Source organism: Staurois parvus, unplaced genomic scaffold (assembly GCF_062004578.1).
Source record: "Staurois parvus isolate SC_StPar_1 unplaced genomic scaffold, SC_StPar_1.0 ptg001699l, whole genome shotgun sequence".
Taxonomy (NCBI): domain Eukaryota; kingdom Metazoa; phylum Chordata; class Amphibia; order Anura; family Ranidae; genus Staurois; species Staurois parvus.
In genome coordinates, this window is record NW_028319495.1 from 33,962 (window position 1) to 48,766 (window position 14,805).

The 14,805-nt window shown below is 52.9% G+C and overlaps 1 protein-coding gene across 1 annotated transcript in view; it reads right to left on the minus strand.

Moving 5' to 3' along the window:
* The window catches only part of LOC149434703 (BAH and coiled-coil domain-containing protein 1-like), a gene marked incomplete at its 3' end in the record, with an annotated part of 34,173 nt that extends 28,167 nt beyond the window's left edge, over nt 1-6,006 (minus strand). The window contains exon 1 of the mRNA XM_089663495.1: nt 5,888-6,006. Coding sequence (XP_089519621.1) covers nt 5,888-5,957 — 70 coding nt within the window. The remainder of the gene's footprint in view (nt 1-5,887) is intronic.
* Between the last annotated feature and the right edge of the window lie 8,799 nt (nt 6,007-14,805).

A 14,805-nucleotide genomic window follows, 5' to 3' on the forward strand; every position in this document is an offset into this window, starting at 1 on the left:
AACAACGAATGGCGCGCTCTATAGATACATGATCACCAAAAGTGGGCGGGGTCACGCTCGATGTCACGCGGAACGTTCACAGGTGCATTCGTTCAGCAGCTTGTAGAACCGGCACCACCAATCATTCTGACACCGGATAGGCTGGGGTCACCTCATTCTCATCAACCGCTCAGACTTCCCTGGTTGGCGCCAATGTTTGCCTGCCTTCGCGGTTTACACCTCCCTACGTTCCCACGCACGTTTTTGTGTGCGTTTTGTAGCGTTTCCACCCACTGTGCATAGAGCAGCCCGGCCACGTGATTGGGCAGCCCCATGAGCGGCAAACACCCCAGGGAGCCTCCAAAACCTTGCTTGGATTAGAATGTAGTGGACGAAAAAATGAACAGATGAAAAACGGGCAAACGAAAGATGGACGAAGGACAGGTGAGCGAAGGACAGGTGAGCGAAGGACAGGTGAGCGAAGGACAGGTGAACGAAGGACAGGTGAACGAAGGACAGGTGAGCGAAGGACAGGTGAGCGAAGGACAGGTGAACGAAGGACTGGTCAACGAAGGACAGGTGAACGAAGAACAGGTGAGCGAAGGACAGGTGAGCGAAGGACAGTTGAACGAAGGACAGGTGAACGAAGGACAGGTGAACGAAGGACAGGTGAACGAAGGACAGGTGAGCGAAGGACAGGTGAGCGAAGGACAGGTGAACGAAGGACAGGTGAGCGAAGGGACAGGTGAGCGAAGGACAGGTGAACGAAGGACAGGTGAACGAAGGACAGGTGAGCGAAGGACAGGTGAGCGAAGGACAGGTGAACGAAGGACAGGTGAGCGAAGGACAGGTGAGCGAAGGACAGGTGAGCGAAGGACTGGTGAACGAAGGACAGGTGAACGAAGGACAGGTGAACGAAGGACTGGTGAACGAAGGACTGGTGAACGAAGGACAGGTGAGCGAAGGACAGGTGAACAAAAGACAGGAGAACAAAGGACAGGAGAACAAAGGACAGGAGAACAAAGGACAGGAGAACGAAGGACAGGTGAACGAAGGACAGGTGAGCGAAGGACAGGTGAACGAAGGACAGGTGAGCGAAGGACAGGTGAACGAAGGACTGGTGAGCGAAGGACAGGTGAGCGAAGAACAGGTGAACGAAGGACAGATGAAAGAAAGGACGGATGGAAGGATGAAAAGCAGCTGAATGAAAAACAGATGAAAGAATGAAAAATGGATGAAAAATGGGCCCCCATGTATTTCTATGGACTAGTGGATGTAACGGACGGATGAAAACCGGGCGACCGAAAGATGGACAAAGGACAGGTGAGCGAAGGACAGGTGAGCAAAGGATGGACGAACGATCGAACAACGGATGAAAAACTGCCGTAAATGGACAGAATCATGGGACCTGCCGATGAAGATTGGTTCCTCTATCTCTGCAAGAAGCGGGAAGGACTTTGCTGACAACATGCTTTTTTTTTCAGGTCAATGACTATCTAGGTAGTGAAGCCAGAAGTGGGATGGCGGCCCGTTTTTATCTCCTCGGATTATCTTAGATATTTGTTTTAGTGATCAGAATGCAGTTAACTGCAGGAGTATAAAAATAAAGAAAAAAAAAAGCAGCAAAAAAAAAAAAAATTAAAAATGACAAATATATATATTTTATTATTACTATTTATTATTATTATTATTATTGTTGTTAATAATAATAATAAATAATAGTAATAATAATAATAATAATAAATAGTAATATTAATAATAATAATAATAATAATAATAATAAATAATAGTAATAATAATAATAATAATAATAAAAAGTAATAATAATAATAATAATAATAATAAATAGTAATAATAATAAATAAGAGTAATAATAATAATAATATTAATAAATAGTAATAATAATAATAATAATAATAAATAATAGTAATAATAATAATAATAATAATAATAAAAAGTAATAATAATAATAATAATAATAATAATAATAAATAGTAATAATAATAATAATAATAATAAATAGTAATAATAATAAATAAGAGTAATAATAATAATAATACTACAAAACGCTGTGTTCCTGGTCAGTATTTTATGCGTGTGCGTTTGTAAATCCCGCCTCCCTCTTGTTGCGCTCTGTGAACCACACTTGCGTTTTTTTGCGCAGGATCCCTCCGGTGTTCATACGTCAGTTCCGTGCCGCAGGACCCCGCAGCTCTGTTCACACCGATCGCGGGTGCGTCCCCTCGTGTCATGCGTAGGACAGTCTATTAATTTCTAATGGCTGCCCTTTAGCACAAAAAAAAAGCCCAGCAAAGAAATTCCTGACTTTTCAAAAAACGCGCCGCGCTGAACTGCGTGAAAAGCGCACATTTGCAGAGGCGTGGGGGTTGCATGAATTAACTGCGCGGCTGCTAAACGGCGGTGCGTTTCTGTGCGCATCGGGGAAGCGCGTGAATTTGTGCGCATTCACGACACGCAGCGGGGTGCCGCCCGACGCTGGCCATACATTTGTGGCGAATTGGCGGGAACATTCGTAGGCGAATCCTTCGTACATTCGATGACCGGATGAATGTTGTTGGAAATCTTCACCCGCGTTTAACATTAACGAATGGAATTCCCGGATAAAAACCGCAAAATTTGGCGTCTCGCTCCTTTTCATTTTCCTGCCGCTGTGGTCGAAAGCGAATGTCGATTTGCCCCGCCCCCCCAAAGATTAGAAAACCGAACAAACGTTTCCAAAGCCAGAATTAGATGGAAGGAAAGTCGATGGAAATCTGATCCGTTGTTTCTGTTTATTTGTTGTTGTTTTATTTTTGTTTCCTCGCCGGATTTGGCGGTTTGTTTGTAGAAAATGACGCAGATGGCGGGGGATGCGTCTGGCCGCTGTCCTCCGGCTCGGGGGAAGGGGGGGGCGCAGCGCAGTACTCTGGCCTGCCACTTCCACAGATCAGATCAAAGCCACAATATTGTGAAAGCTGAGAGGCCATTAGTGGAGGTCTCTGTCAGTGCCGGAGCGCAGGGGGCGGAGCCAGTCTCCCAGAAACTGGGGGGGGGGCACTGCTTGGATTTCACTCCTTGGGGGGGGGGGGGCACTGCTTGGATTTCACTCCTTGGGGGGGGGGGGCACTGCTAGGATTTCACTCCTTGGGGGGGGCCACTCACCACCTGTGTCCCCAGACAGTCAAATTACGACATTTAATGGAGACAAGTCGTGAGCCGCAGCCGGCAGGCGATCGCTCGGTTGGCACGGGTGAAGGAGGCGGCTCGGGGGAGCACCCCCCGCGGGGACGAGGCATCACTAGAATACGACCCCAAGAGACACGCAGCAGTTCGCTCGCTCGGCAAAGCGATTTTTTTTCCTGTCCATCAGCCTCGCGATTAACGCCGAATTCATCCCGGAGTCGGCCATGTTTATTAGTCATCAGCGGCCCGACTTCAGGCAGCAACACGAGCGATCAATCTCTGCACGAGCGTCAGAGTTTCAGAAAAAAAAAACGCATCATAATGGAAGATTTTCCACTGCCGACTACTCCGCAATGGCAACTGAACTGCAGCTGTCCAACTGGCGACTGTCCTGTCCCTGCAGCTCCACGACGTGCGCTCTGCACCCGCAGCAGATTGTGGTGACTTCATTTCCACAGCGACGGAGCGCATGCATGTTTTCACGCATCGCATGCAGGGCAGCCCATTTATTGCAATGTGCGAGAAACCTGCGAAAGAAGTCCTGGACCCCTCTGCAAAAAAACTGTTCCATCAAAACGCACGGCGCCGCAGCACCAGTAGATATCGACAATTAAAGGGACCGCCGCATGTGTGGGCTTCAGGTGCGACTTACATCGACCTCTGTGTCTTGTAGCTGCAGATGTCTTCAAGTCGCACCGCAAGTCGGAACAACATCCAACTATGAAATTGTGCGACTTCACTGGAAGTGAAAAGAACCGAAAGGGCCACTAGGGGTGCCCTCCCGCTCCATGGAATGTGCCACTAGGGGTGCCCTCCCGCTCCGTGGAATGTGCCACTAGGGGTGCCCTCCCGCTCCGTGGAATGTGCCACTAGGGGTGCCCTCCCGCTCCGTGGAATGTGCCACTAGGGGTGCCCTCCCGCTCCGTGGAATGTGCCACTAGGGGCGCCCTCCCGCTCTCTGGAATGTGCCACTAGGGGTGCCCTCCCGCTCCGTGGAATGTGCCACTAGGGGCGCCCTCCCGCTCTCTGGAATGTGCCACTAGGGGTGCCCTCCCGCTCTCTGGAATGTGCCACTAGGGGTGCCCTCCCGCTCTCTGGAATGTGCCACTATGGGTGCCCTCCCGCTCCGTGGAATGTGCCACTAGGGGCGCCCTCCCGCTCTCTGGAATGTGCCACTAGGGGCGCCCTCCCGCTCTCTGGAATGTGCCACTAGGGGCGCCCTCCCGCTCCGTGGAATGTGCCACTATGGGTGCCCTCCCGCTCCGTGGAATGTGCCACTAGGGGCGCCCTCCCGCTCCGTGGAATGTGCCACTAGGGGCGCCCTCCCGCTCCGTGGAATGTGCCACTAGGGGCGCCCTCCCGCTCCGTGGAATGTGCCACTAGGGGTGCCCTCCCGCTCCGTGGAATGTGCCACTAGGGGCGCTCTCCCGCTCCGTGGAATGTGCCACTAGGGGTGCCCTCCCGCTCCGTGGAATGTGCCACTAGGGGTGCCCTCCCGCTCTCTGGAATGTGCCACTAGGGGTGCCCTCCCACTCTGTGGAATGTGCCACTAGGGGCTCCCTCCCGCTCCGTGGAATGTGCCACTAGGGGCGCCCTCCCGCTCCGTGGAATGTGCCACTAGGGGTGCCCTCCCTCTCCATGGAATGTGCCACTAGGGGTGCCCTCCCGCTCTCTGGAATGTGCCACTAGGGGCGCCCTCCCGCTTTCTGGAATGTGCCACTAGGGGTGCCCTCCCGCTCCGTGGAATGTGCCACTAGGGGCGCCCTCCCGCTCCGTGGAATGTGCCACTAGGGGCGCCCTCCCGCTCCGTGGAATGTGCCACTAGGGGCGCCCTCCCGCTCCGTGGAATGTGCCACTAGGGGCGCCCTCCCGCTCCGTGGAATGTGCCACTATGGGTGCCCTCCCGCTCTCTGGAATGTGCCACTAGGGGCGCCCTCCCGCTCCGTGGAATGTGCCACTAGGGGCGCCCTCCCGCTCCGTGGAATGTGCCACTAGGGGCTCCCTCCCGCTCCGTGGAATGTGCCACTAGGGGCGCCCTCCCGCTCCGTGGAATGTGCCACTAGGGGCGCCCTCCCGCTCCGTGGAATGTGCCACTAGGGGCACCCTCCCGCTCCGTGGAATGTGCCACTAGGGGCGCCCTCCCGCTCTCTGGAATGTGCCACTAGGGGCGCCCTCCCGCTCTCTGGAATGTGTCACTAGGGGTGCCCTCCCTCTCTCTGGAATGTGCCACTAGGGGTGCCCTCCCGCTCTCTGGAATGTGCCACTAGAGGAGCCCTCCCGCTCTGTGGAATGTGCCACTAGGGGCGCCCTCCCGCTCTGTGGAATGTGCGACTAGGGGTGCCCTCCCGCTCCGTGGAATGTGCCACTAGGGGCGCCCTCCCGCTCCGTGGAATGTGCCACTAGGGGCGCCCTCCCACTCCACGGAATGTGCCACTAGGGGCGCCCTCTCGCTCTCTGGAATGTGCCACTAAGGGCGCCCTCCCGCTCTCTGGAATGTGCCACTAGGGGCGCCCTCCCACTCCACGGAATGTGCCACTAGGGGCGCCCTCTCGCTCTCTGGAATGTGCCACTAGGGGCACCCTCCCACTCCACGGAATGTGCCACTAGGGGCGCCCTCCCGCTCCTTGGAATGTGCCACTAGGGGCGCCCTCCCACTCCTTGGAATGTGCCACTAGGGGCGCCCTCCTGCTCCATGGAATGTGCCCCCCCTCCCCATAAGACTCACCTTTTTGGGATTCGTAGAAGCGGTGCTGTCCGTACAGAACATTGCCGTTCCCGTGGTCCAAGTGGCTCATGGGTAGGAAGGTGGAGAAGCGGGGATAACCTGGGAGACAAAGAGGCAAGAATTAGGAATGAGGTTTCAGAAGAATGTCACAGAAAATTCCTGGAAATAAATTACAACAAAACGCATCACACAGACACGGGGGGGGGGGCTTACTGTAAGGGCACACCGCTGCGATTTGGGAATTGAAATTGCATCTAATGGATGTGAATGTCGGCGCCCTGACACGTGCGATTTGCTGTGGCGTGATGTTTAAAGTCGTTCTCGTGTGACTTTTCTGCCGTTTTGTTGCGATTTCAGACATAGAATATCATGGAGATCGCACCGCAAATCGCAAGAAATCGTTTAAAATCTTCACAAGTTGCAATAAAGTCTTCAGAAAATCGCACACAAATCACGCGATTTTAAATCGCAGAGGCGTGACCGGCGACTAAGCCCCCCGGCGACTAAGCCCCCCAGTCACATCAAAGCCGATTTTGAAATCGTGCGAATTACAGTGAAGTCAGGTGACGCGCCGATTTCAGGTGCGATTTGTAAGACGTCCGACACCGACGTCTAAGCAAACTGCACCAAAAGTCGCGCATGTGCTACTATAGAAATCGGTGCGGTTCCGACCCAGATAGAACCGCGCTGATATGACCGCTCCAACCCAGACAGAACCGCGCCGATATGACCGCTCCAACCAAGACAGAACCGCGCTGATATGACCGCTCCAACCCAGACAGAACCGCGCCGATATGACCGCTCCAACCCAGATAGAACCGCGCTGATATGACCGCTCCAACCCAGACAGAACCGCGCCGATATGACCGCTCCAACCAAGACAGAACCGAGCTGATATGACTGCTCCAACCCAGACAGAACCGCGCCGATATGACCGCTCCAACCAAGACAGAACCGAGCTGATATGACTGCTCCGACCCAGACAGAACCGCGCTGATATGACCGTTCTGACCAAGACAGAACCGCTCTGATATGACCGCTCCGACCCAGACAGAACCGCGCTGATATGATTGCTCCGACCAAGACAGAACCGCGCTGATATGATCGCTCCGACCAAGACAGAACCGCGCTGATATGATCGCTCCAACCAAGACAGAACCGCGCTGATATGATCGCTCTGACCCAGACAGAACCGCACTGATATGACCGCTCCGACCCAGAGAGAACCGCGCTGATATGACCGCTCCGTCCAAGACAGAAACGCGCTGATATGATCGCTCCGACCAAGACAGAACCGCGCTGATATGATCGCTCCGACCCAGACAGAACCGCGCTTATATGATCGCTCCGACCAAGACAGAACCGCGCCAATATGATCGCTCCAACCAAGACAGAACCGCGCTGATATGATCGCTCCGACCCAGACAGAACCGCACTAATATGACCGCTCCGACCCAGACAGAACCGCGCTGATATGATCGCTCCGACCAAGACAGAACCGCGCTTATATGATCGCTCCGACCAAGACAGAACCGCGCCGATATGATCACTCCGACCAAGACAGAACCGCGCTGATATGATCGCTCCGACCCAGACAGAACCGCGCTGATATGATCGCTCCAACCAAGACAGAACCGCGCTGATATGATCGCTCCGACCCAGACAGAACCGCACTGATATGACCGCTCCGACCCAGACAGAACCGCACTGATATGACCGCTCCGACCCAGACAGAACCGCGCTGATATGATCGCTCCGACCAAGACAGAACCGTGCTGATATGATCGCTCCGACCCAGACAGAACCGCACTGATATGATCGCTCCGACCCAGACAGAACCGCACTAATATGACCGCTCCGACCCAGACAGAACCGCACTGATATGACCGCTCCGACCCAGACAGAACCGCACTAATATGACCGCTCCGACCCAGACAGAACCGCGCTGATATGATCGCTCTAACAGCGGACAATAGGGTGCGACTTGGCATATGATTTGCAAGTCGCATGCAAATCACATGCCAAGTTGCACCCGATGAGACTGGGGTGTAAAACTGGAGCAATCAGTGCATGGCAGCCAATCAGCTTCTACCGTGCCTTAGTTATATACATATATGATGGTACACACGCACATATATGATGGTATACACACGATGGTACATACATACATATACACATTTTATAGGATGTGAGGATTTCCATTCCTCGGTTGGATACGTTTTACATATTTAGGGATTTTGCACAAATTGCCGCATTTCTACTGATCCGCAGCTTTCATTGGGTCGGTACACACAGGCACAGTAGGGCTCTGTCCAGGTGGGGGCGCTGACACCCATCCTGCATGCAGTCTGCCTGTGTGATTGCGCATGCACCTGACCCATCCTGCATGGGGGGTCCTGTGGGAGGCTGGAGAACATTGAGGGGACTAGGGGGCGCTGTGCGAGGCTGGAGAACATTGAGGGGACTAGGGGGCGCTGTGCGAGGCTGGAGAACATTGAGGGGACTAGGGGGCGCTGTGGGAGGCTGGAGAACATTGAGGGGACTAGGGGGCGCTGTGGGAGGCTGGAGAACATTGAGGGGACTAGGGGGCGCTGTGGGAGGCTGGAGAACATTGAGGGGACTAGGTGGCGCTGTGGGAGGCTGGAGAACATTGAGGGGACTAGGGGGCGCTGTGGGAGGCTGGAGAACATTGAGGGGACTAGGTGGCGCTGTGGGAGGCTGGAGAACATTGAGGGGACTAGGTGGCGCTGTGGGAGGCTGGAGAACATTGAGGGGACTAGGGGGCGCTGTGGGAGGCTGGAGAACATTGAGGGGACTAGGGGGCGCTGTGGGAGGCTGGAGAACATTGAGGGGACTAGGTGGCGCTGTGGGAGGCTGGAGAACATTGGAGGGGACTAAAGGGTGCTGTATGAGGCTGAAGAGGATTGAGGGAGACTAGGGGCCGCTGAGGGAGGCTGGAGGGGCACTGTAGAAAGCTGGGGGGCACTGAGAGGATTGGGGGGCTCTGTGGGAGGCTGGGGGGTGCTGTGAGGGGACTGGAATGCTGGAGGGCCCTGAGGGAGACTAGGGGCCACTGAGGGAGACTAGGGGTGCTGTGGGAGGTTGGAGGGCATTGAGAGGGACTAGGGGCCACTGAGGGAGACTAGAGTCCACTAAGGGAATCTAGGGGCTACTGAGGGAGACTGGGGGTGCTGCGGGAGGCTGGAGAGCACTGAGGGGGACCAGGGGGCACTGAGGGAATCTAGGGGCCACTGAGAGAATAGGGGCCACTGAGGGAGACTGGGGGTGCTGTGAGAGGCTGGAGAGCACTGAGGGGTCTAGGAAGCCCTGTGGGAGAGAATGTGGTGTTGGGCTCCTGGGGGCCGGGGGGCCACAGTCCAGTGACCATCGCTCAAGCAAGGCTTTTATTGGATGAATGGGGACCCATATCGTCAATTGAAGCCAAAAACACAAGAAAAGCTCCAATCGGATTGGCTGAGTCTACAAGACTTCGGCTTCTTAGCTGCGTCACATGACAGCCGACACATTTCAGGGGAAACGCCTCATCAGGGCAATGAGAACAAAAAAAAGGTATAAATATTGCAACAAGAATGAGACATTTTGGATACAAAGTAATAATAAACGGATGAAGTGATATCCTGCAGAGATCGATGACAACACACGGCTCCATATGACGCACCTCGGGGTCACTATAACGTGCGTCTGTATTGTGCGTCCCAATGAAAAGGCTGCGACGTTACAGCCGCTCGCAACGCATGTAAAACGCACTAAAAGCGATATATGCATTTTAATTAGCGTGTCTTTGAGTCACATGTCCATATTTCCGACAGACAACCTGCAGAGTAGAGACAAGAAAAGAGGAAAAGAAAGAAAAACACGCGGCGTTCCGGCAGGAGACGCCCCACGTTGTCACATGTCACATGGAACGCAGAAATAAAGCTGAAAAAAATCGCTGACGCTTCAAGGAACACGCATGCGGTGTCACAGCGGTGCGATTTGGGGACTGAAGTCACACCAAAATCGCATCTAATGAACGTGAATGTCGGCGTCCTGACACGTGTGATTTGCTGCGGCGTGATTTGTAAAGTCGTTCTCGCGTGACGTTTTCTGCAGTTTTGTTGCGATTTCACAAACAAAGAATAGAATGGAAGTCGCTCCGCAAATCGCAAGAAATCATTGAAAATCTTCACAAATCGCAGAGGGGAGTGCGTTGTGTTTTTACCACTGAATACACACACACGTGTATATATGTATGTATGTGTGTGTATGTAAGTATGTATGTGTGTGTGTAAGTATGTATGTGTGTGTGTGTATGTACAGTATGTATGTGTATGTAAATGTGTGTGTGTATCTATGTGTGTGAGTATGTATGTGTATGTATGTATGTATGTATGTATATGTGAATGTATGTGTGTGGGTATGTATGTGTATGTATGTATGTATATGTGAATGTATGTGTGTGAGTATGTATGTGTATGTATGTATGTACGTGTGTATATGTATGTGTGTGTATGTATGTGTATGTATGTATGTACGTGTGTATATGTATGTACGTGTGTATATGTATGTGTGTGTGTATATGTATGTGTGTGTATATGTATGTGTGTGTATATGTATATGTATGTGTGTGTGTATGTATTTGTATGTATGTATGTAAGTATGTGTATGTATATATATGTGTGTGTGTGTCATTCACACGAGACGCTGCCACTGCAATCCAGCATCTGGTGCACGATGCGCTCTGGACACACCAGCACAGTATTGATGCGCCGATACCAGTTTTTTAAACAAACTTTATTGAAATGTCGCACAGTAACAATTCTTAGCGTTCTCTCAGCCTGCGTGCCGCGACCCGCGCTGGAAGGGAGTACAGCCTACGGCTCAGCCATGGCGGGTCCTCTTTAAGCCGCAGCTCCCCCCGCAGGATAGTCGGGCCCCTGCAGCTCAGGCGGCACTGAAGGGAGCTGTGGGAGTGTGAAGGACAACAGCTGCACCTCGAAATAAAAAAAGTCAGCGTTTCTCCTCCCAGGAAGAATGGCGGGATCGCAGCGGACGCAGCGCCATGCAGCTGTGCTTCAAGAATTCCCAGGGCGAGAGGGGCAGAGGAGCCCCGGGTACACGGAGTACTGACACTTGGAAGCCCCAGCCAGGGGCCGAGGCGGCTTCATTCAAGGCCAGGAGCACACAACAATCCATTGTGAGAGGTGGGGGGGGATGGGGGGGTACAATGCAGACAGCCTGAAGGAACAGTCCGCACAGTCTGTGTATAAGCTGAAGTTTAGTCTGCTTCATTTCCACCCCCCCCCCCCCGAATCAAGTGACATCACTGGGTCTCTGTGCATCTCTATGTAATGCAGGCAGATCAAGGCAGGTGGGAGAGGCCCTGCCTCAGTACTCCTCAGTGTGAGGAATTATGCAAATATCACAATGCCTTGATGGGTGGGTGTCAGTCTGGAGTGGGCGTTCCTAGGCAGGATGTATTTGCATAGGTAATGCCCATATGTGATGCTGAGCCTATATGATTGGATGAACTGAAATCCAATGAAAGAGGCGGGGCCAGGGAAAGCCAGGCTGGGGAAGAAAGAGCTAGATGATGCTGGACATCCCCCGGCCAGGAAATGAGGCGGAGCTCTGACTGGCTGCAGCTTCTAATGCACATTGTGAGGAGCTCCCAGTGTGCAGTAACATCAGAGGAAGCCATTCCAGTCCATGGGAGGATCCGGTACACCTGTGCAAGACTGGAGGGGAGGAGCCGGTACACCTGTGCAAGACTGAAGGGGAGGAGCCGGTACACCTGTGCAAGACTGAAGGGGAGGAGCCGGTACATCTGTGCAAGACTGAAGGGGAGGAGCCGGTACACCTGTGCAAAACTGAAGAGGAGGAGCCGGTACACCTGTGCAAGACTGGAGGGGAGGAGCCGGTACACCTGTGCAAGACTGAAGAGGAGGAGCCAGTACACCTGTGCAAGACTGAATGGGAGGAGCCGGTACACCTGTGCAAGACTGGAGGGGGAGGAGCCGGAACACCTGTGCAACACTGGAGGGGAGGAGCCGGTACACCTGTGCAAGACTGGAGGGGGAGGAGCCGGTACACCTGTGCAAGATTGGAGGGGAGGAGCCGGTACACCTGTGCAAGACTGGAGGGGAGGAGCCGGAACAGCTGTGCAAGACTGGAGGGGAGGAGCCGGAACAGCTGTGCAAGACTGGAGGGGAGGAGCCGGTACATCTGTGCAAGACTGGAGGGGAGGAGCCGGTACATCTGTGCAAGACTGGAGGGGAGGAGCCGGTACACCTGTGCAAGACTGGAGGGGAGGAGCCGGTACGCCTGTGCAAGACTGGAGGGGAGGAGCGCTTCCTCCTCCTCCTACAAAGTTACAATGTACAGTCTGATCACTGGGGGAGGGGAGACTGAGGAAATGACTCCTCCCCCACCTACAGAGTTACAATGTACAGTCTGATCACTGGGGGAGGAGACAAAGAAAGTGCTTCCTCTTGCCTGCAGCAGACTGATGACATCATCTCAGCCTAGGCAGAGTCACTGAGTGGAGCTCATGGATGTGGCGATGTATAGGGGACATATCAGGTAATTACTGACAGGTCCACTTTGAGGGGGGGCGGGGGGGTGGGGCATTCTTCTGGCACTGTGTTTTATTATCTGTCCAGTAGAGGATGCTGCAGGTAAATTTTCGGTTTATAAATATATAAAAAGTATAACTAGAAACACAAATAAATAAAATAAATACAAAGATATAAATAGAGAGGAAGGATCCGCCCGCGGTCAGCGTGATGACGTCACCCCTCAGCTAATGATGATGAAATATGAATCACGCGCCCGCGATGGCTCTGACAGTTCTAGATCTGGCGCTCCCGTACGGTCCTCGGAGATTTCATCCATGTTTTCTCCCACGTTAGCCTTCATTTATAAGCGCCACGCAATTCCTGTGACGCGTCTTTATGGCTTTCATCGGAACCCCGAAGTGCCGCGTCTCACCGCTGCGCCGGCCCAGGCACTAAGGGGTTACCTGGGGGGGGGGGGGTACTGGAGGAATTCTCATTCTTTGCAAGTTTAATTAAATTTTTTTTTCCAAGGCCTGAGACAGGAGGGGGGTGGGGATGTGTGGGGGGGGGGGCGGTAATCAGCAGAGAGGCATGAAGGATGGCGGGGGAGGGCACAGCTGATGAAAATAATAAAAAATATATGGCTGTTGATGCCCCTCCTCCGCCAAGAGAAGGCCACATCCAGGAGACCACGCCCCTCCCTTCCAGGACATCAAGGCCGCACATCAGCACATTTGGGACTGAACGGCCGGCGCATGCCCCCCCCCCCCCCATTTATAGCATCGGAACCTCCATTGCTGAGCTCATTGCCCCCCCCAAAGGTGAACCCGATGCTCACCTGATCATGGCTGGGACTGGTGGCTCCTGACAGTGGATTTAGTATTTTGCCACTTCCTGTTACAGGGTGACAACACTGATCACTCTGCAGCGAAATTGCACATCAGTGTTGTCACCCTGCCAGAGTGAGACTTCAATGGATATAAAGTTTTAAAGGGAATTTTACGTAGAAGTGAGGGCAGAACTTGAGGGGGGGGGGGGGTGGGGGGGGGGTTATAACCTCTGTTAAGTTTTTGTGTTACCATCTGTGTTCCATTGAGAAGATTTCTTTTCACTTCCTGTCCCATCACCGAAACAGGAAGTGAGAGGAAAAGAGGAAACTTTCAAAGTGAGGAAATCCCGAGAAGAACCAGAACCTCCCCCATTGGAAGATGAAGAGACTAAATTCTGTGTACAGCTTATTATTATGTATTACCTTCATGTCCACTGCGAGTTCCAACACAACAAATGTACATATATATACACATCATACACTGTATTCCCCCCCATATCATGTGATTCAGGTGCTCCAATCCCCCCCATATCATGTGATTCAGGTGTTCCAATCCCCTCCATATCATGTGATTCAGGTGTTCCAATCCCCTCCCAGTCATGTGATTCAGGTGTCCCCACCCCCTCCCAAACATGTGATTCAGGTGTCCCCACCCCCTCCATATCATGTGATTCAGGTGTTCCAATCCCTTCCATATAATGTGATTCAGGTGTCCCCACCCCCTCCCAAACATGTGATTCAGGTGTCCCCACCCCCTCCATATCATGTGATTCAGGTGTTCCAATCCCCTCCATATAATGTGATTCAGGTGTTCCAATCCCCTCCATATCATGTGATTCAGGTGTTCCAATCCCCTCCATATCATGTGATTCAGGTGTTCCAATCCCCCCCCATCATGTGATTCAGGTGTTCCAATCCCCCCAATCATGTGATTCAGGTGTTCCAATCCCCTCCCAATCCAGTGATTCAGGCGTTCCAATCCCCCCATATCATGTGATTCAGGTGTTCCAATCCCCTCCATATCATGTGATTCAGGTGTTCCAATCCCCTCCATATCATGTGATTCAGGTGTTCCAATCCCCCCCCTATCATGTGATTCAGGTGTTCCAATCCCCTCCCAATCATGTGATTCAGGTGTTCCAATCCCCTCCATATCATGTGATTCAGGTGTTCCAATCCCCTCCATGGACACAGGTGTATACAATCACGCCCCTAGGCATGCAGACGGCTTCTACAAACATTGGTGAAAGAATGGGTCGCTCTCAGGAGCTCAGTGACTCCAAGGCGTGGTCCCGTGATAGGTGGCCACCTGTGCAATAAGTCCATCCGGGACATTTCCTGGCTACTAAATATTCCACGCTCAACTGTTAGTGGGATTATAACAAAGTGGGAAGCCACTGGGAACAACAGCCACTCAGCCACCAAGTGGTAGGCCACGTCACATGACAGGGCGGGGTCAGCGCATGCTGAAGCGCACAGTGCGCAGAAGTCGCCAACTGTCTGCAGAGTCAATAGCTAAAGACCTCCAAACT